This window comes from Ciona intestinalis, chromosome 8 (genome assembly GCF_000224145.3).
Source record: "Ciona intestinalis chromosome 8, KH, whole genome shotgun sequence".
Classification (NCBI taxonomy): domain Eukaryota; kingdom Metazoa; phylum Chordata; class Ascidiacea; order Phlebobranchia; family Cionidae; genus Ciona; species Ciona intestinalis.
In genome coordinates, this window is record NC_020173.2 from 2,630,690 (window position 1) to 2,635,292 (window position 4,603).

The 4,603-nt window shown below is 38.9% G+C and overlaps 1 protein-coding gene across 1 annotated transcript; it reads right to left on the reverse strand.

Annotated features, from left to right (window-relative positions):
• Positions 1 to 103: 103 nt before the first annotated feature.
• On the reverse strand, positions 104 to 2,375 carry LOC100179073 (forkhead box protein D4-like). The gene is made up of 2 exons (XM_009861155.3): positions 1,839 to 2,375; positions 104 to 1,728 (listed from the first exon to the last, which is right to left on the reverse strand). Exons 1-2 carry the CDS (start codon positions 2,197 to 2,199, stop codon positions 398 to 400), a joined length of 1,692 nt encoding a protein of 563 aa, XP_009859457.3. The 5' UTR covers positions 2,200 to 2,375; the 3' UTR covers positions 104 to 397.
• Between the last annotated feature and the right edge of the window lie 2,228 nt (positions 2,376 to 4,603).

A 4,603-nucleotide genomic window follows, 5' to 3' on the forward strand; every position in this document is an offset into this window, starting at 1 on the left:
GCCGGACAAATATAAATACACCACATAATGTGTGGCTGGTGTATAAAAATACACCAATGTTATACCTCGACAGTGAGCATGAGCTGTATAAAACTAACATAACTTGAACACAATATGAAATTTTTAATTTTCTTTTAATGAAACTCAACGAAGCAATTGCACAGTGGAGATATTTGCATGCATGACAAATAAAGTTTTTATGGTAACGTTTCAGTTTAAAGTGAAATTGCAAATTTGAACTGCACAAAATTTCACCCTGAACTGATAGCTTGAATTTTAACAAAGAAATGAAAACGTGGAATTTTACATCCTATAAAAATAGTTTACAATCGGAATGGATATGGCGGTTTGTTGTATCCGGGATGTTGTGCTAATGAAGCGAATTGTGCGAGAGTGTCTAATGTTGGAACTGTGGGGAAGAAACTGTTGGGTGGTTGGGCGTAGAATGGACCCCTGTTATAGCATGGTAACACTGAGGGATATGGGTGAGGAGGGGTAAGGGGGTTCGACTGGTTGGATTCTGTTGAGGAAGATCGGACTTGCTCTTCTCGTCTTCCTGTTTCTCTGAAAAAAGACTCCCGATTTGATCCGGAGTACTTCGGAGTCGAAGTGATACAGGGACCGAATCCGGGTTGAGTTTTGAAACGGGAGAAACCGGGTTCTCTCTTCCGGAGGTTTGGGAGGAAGGAGAAGAACATCCGGAGCCGTGGTGTTCGGATGTTGTGGGAGCAGAGTCAGAGGACTTTCCGATCAAGGATTCGATGGAGAAAGGAGAATTACGGGGAAGTTTTTTGGCTTGTTGCTGCCCTCTAACAGATTCTCTAGCGGAGTGAAGAGCAACAGCGTTAGCGAAGTTCGCGGCTTGGATTCTCGCATCCGTGCTCAGTGTTGGATTGCATGGGAAGGGTGGGGAAGATGGAAAAAGATGATTCGTCGTCATCTGAGGTAACCTTGATGATCCAAAAGCCATCAAAGCAGCTTGTCTGTTGTTGATTTCATGCGGAGGTAGCAACGGTATATGTGCAGGCAGTGGGTTCATGTAAGCATATGGATTCATTGATGCTGCCATGATAGCTGCTTGTTGTGTTGCTGCAAGACCGTATGGACGACCGTAAGGACTAGCTGCATTCATTGAAGCTGCAAGGACATTATCCCGAAACGGATCTCTCTGTTGTCGTTTAAATCGTTTTCTTCTTCGTAGAAAGGAACCATTGTCGAACATATCTTCCGCCTCAGGATCCATGGTCCAGTAATTTCCCTTTCCAGGGTTACCAGGCTCGCGTGGAATTTTCACGAAGCAGTCGTTCAGTGAAAGGTTATGACGTATCGAGTTCTGCCAAGCAGGGAACTTCTCTTTGTAATAAGGGAAGCGGTTCATGATGAAATCGCAAATCCCACTCAGAGTAAGTTTCTTATCGGGAGACTGAAGTATCGACATTGTTATAAGAGCGATGTATGAATACGGAGGTTTTACATTCTTCTTTGATTCGTTCGAATATTCTTCCATTTCTTCTCCGATCTTTCTCAATTCTTCATCCTTTTCTCTCGACTCATCTTCGCCGCTTGATGACGCACAGTGCGCAGGGGGGTTTCCCTCTGACGACACAGGCGACGAAGACCGTTCGTCCACCGTTGGTGATTTCGGCAACCAGTTTTGGCGAAACGACTCTCGTACAAGGGTGGCTGGTGACGACAATGACGTCACGTCTACGTAGGTATCGTTCAAAGCTAGGAGAAAAATGGCACGATTAAATATTTTGTACAATGTACTTGTACGGCTTGAATTGTTAAAAGTTGAGAGACCAATAATTACTAATTTATTCTTTTCATTTTCTTACCTAAATGTTGGGTTGTTTTTGCCGCTGGAGCTTGAACTTTTTCCTGCATTTGTTGAACTGCATTTTTCATGCATTCTATGGCTGACATCTCATTTAGTGACTTAGTGGCATTGGGTGGTTGATAAGGTTTGCCCGGGACCGGCGACCTTGATTCCCCGTCACGATGTTTGTTTCGAGTCGGGCCTGCCGCCGATGATTTCCAGTTTTGCAAAATGGCGTCTGCTTGTTGTTGAGGGTAGATTGAACCGATGACATTATCTCGTGATGCTCCGTGAGATTCAATACGATTCATCATGAAACGTTTATGATCACTCTTATCCTCGCTTGTATTGTATTGCACACAACACTGCACTGTCATCATCACACAACGGATTCGATGCTGAAATATGAACGAGCACTTTGCAAAACGCGACAATTTATTCAAATCCACTTCTTCAATTCTCCCAGCAACCGCTTTTTTCTTCGAATCCTAGATCTCGTTTATAATTCCGTTGATCAGCAACAGATCAATTGTTTATCAATTATAAGCAAACAGATCTAAACAAAGTAAGTTTGCTTTGAAAATCAATTTATCCAATATCGCCATTCAAACAATTGCCGGATTAGTATTTCCTTATGACGTCATGCTGACTACGTCATGAAAGAGGTATATTATTAGTAACAAGCTTGTACCTAGTATCAAACTGTAATATGTGCTTACAAATTCTGTATCTATAATCCTCGCAAACTACTCACTACTTAATAACTGTTTTTTGTACAAAACATTCTATAACCTTATTCACTGTTTAAACACATAATACCTTAATGTAGATCTACACGTTTCATTTTACGCTGCATTTCATCCTGAAATCCCATTCTAAATAATTCAGAAATAAGTTACAACCTTTCTCAGTTTCCATTGCTGTCTTGCTCTAGTTCTACTATAGCAAGCTACGACGAACTTGGTAAAAAACAAAGTTGTTTTTTCCACTTGACTACAGGACTGCGTGCTGTTGTTATTTCACTAAATATCCTTCCAAATACTTTCACTCGTCTGTGCATCCCATTTCGTAACAACTATACACAACTTGACACCATAATATCCTGCGTTACTCATTGAAGAAAAATTTCGGTTATACAGTCAAAACAACAACGTATCTGGCCTGGTAAGTGAATAAGACTCTCTCTCTCTCTCTCTCTTTAATAACTGATATGCTTTCTTGGTCTACAAGTTTCTCATATGCACTTTCGTATTTAAAATTCATATAGTTAAGGGCGAGAAAACATATTATAAATACTGCAGTTTTTCAGCTTTTTAGGTATTTTGTGTAATGTTACAGGTAGTACTTCTACATAACTGTAAATTGCTACCAAAACTGAACACACAGCGCCTGTTTGTCGCAATACATACCATAACTTCATCTGCCCTTATATTTGTCAACTGATTCGTAAAATTCTAACGACTTTATATACAGCTCGTATTAAGTTGTAACTTGTCCACACAAGTTTTACTGCAAGTAACGTTTGAATTGGACATTTGAACTGTTCAACTCATTCTTGCAACTGGTGTTCCAATCGACCCAACTTCCCAATTTATTCACGACAAATCTTTTCAACCGAGATAAAGATGAAAAGATCGAGACTCGCGACTCGAACTCGCCTCTTTCAAACGCCACAAACGCCGCCAAATATCGGGAACAAACATCGATGATATTTCTCGCCTTCTTATCGCTTAATCGCACGCGACATCAATCAAACTATAAGCTACGATTAAAGTCGAACTAACATCTTTGATAAATTATAATTTTAATTAACATAAACAAAGTAAGAACATACTCCCACTCAAAGTCAGGTTACAACTTTTTATAGATACACACGTAAAAAAACCCTTATGCTCACTGACCAGTTATAAAATGGGCGTATTTTTATACATAAAACACTTAATGTATATTCATACTTTTTATGCTTATACTAAAGTTGGGATTTTATACTGCTGACATGCATATAATTATTTGATATATTTAAACTTGTATATAGAGCGCGCTTTATTATTTTATATTTTAATTCAAAGTGTCAACATTATCACTTTGACGTGTGCTTATGTAATCAAAACGCTATTCTATATTACGGTTCAAACCAAGGAGAGACTTAACGAGCTAATCTTGGCCGTCAAAGTTGATCAAAGATGAAAGATAATAATTAACATCAAGTAATGTCGGTCTCGTCTCATCTTGTTTCGGTTGTCAACAAGTTTATCATCGGTGTGATGAAGTAAACATTATGAAAGGTTGGTTTGTCATTCTTACAACTTGCATGACACAATTCTTAATACTGAGCTGCAACAGCACAGATAAATTATCTGTTGTGTGATTTAAAAATATTGACCGACATTTGAACTCACCAAGTGGGACTTGTAACACTTTTAGGGTGTACGTATGGAGTTTATATACGACACCTTACTACCGTTTTGACACCTTGGTTTAAGGGTGGGCCGTTGGTGTATAGTATAGGGTGAGAAAGACGGGACAACTTTAGCCCACAATATCCAAATATCCTAAACTTATTTTCATCAATTAACAACAGTCTATGAGAGTTGTGATAAACATATTTGAATTTTTTTGTTTACTACCAAATGGAGCAAGAAAATAGAGTGAAGAGGTGTCCAATCTGCCCCAGCCCTACTATATATTAAGGAATTATATAACCGTATTCTTACAAGTCTAAAATGGCGTTGTAAATTACTTAAAAATGTGATTAGGAAATATTGGATATTATGTGTACAGTAA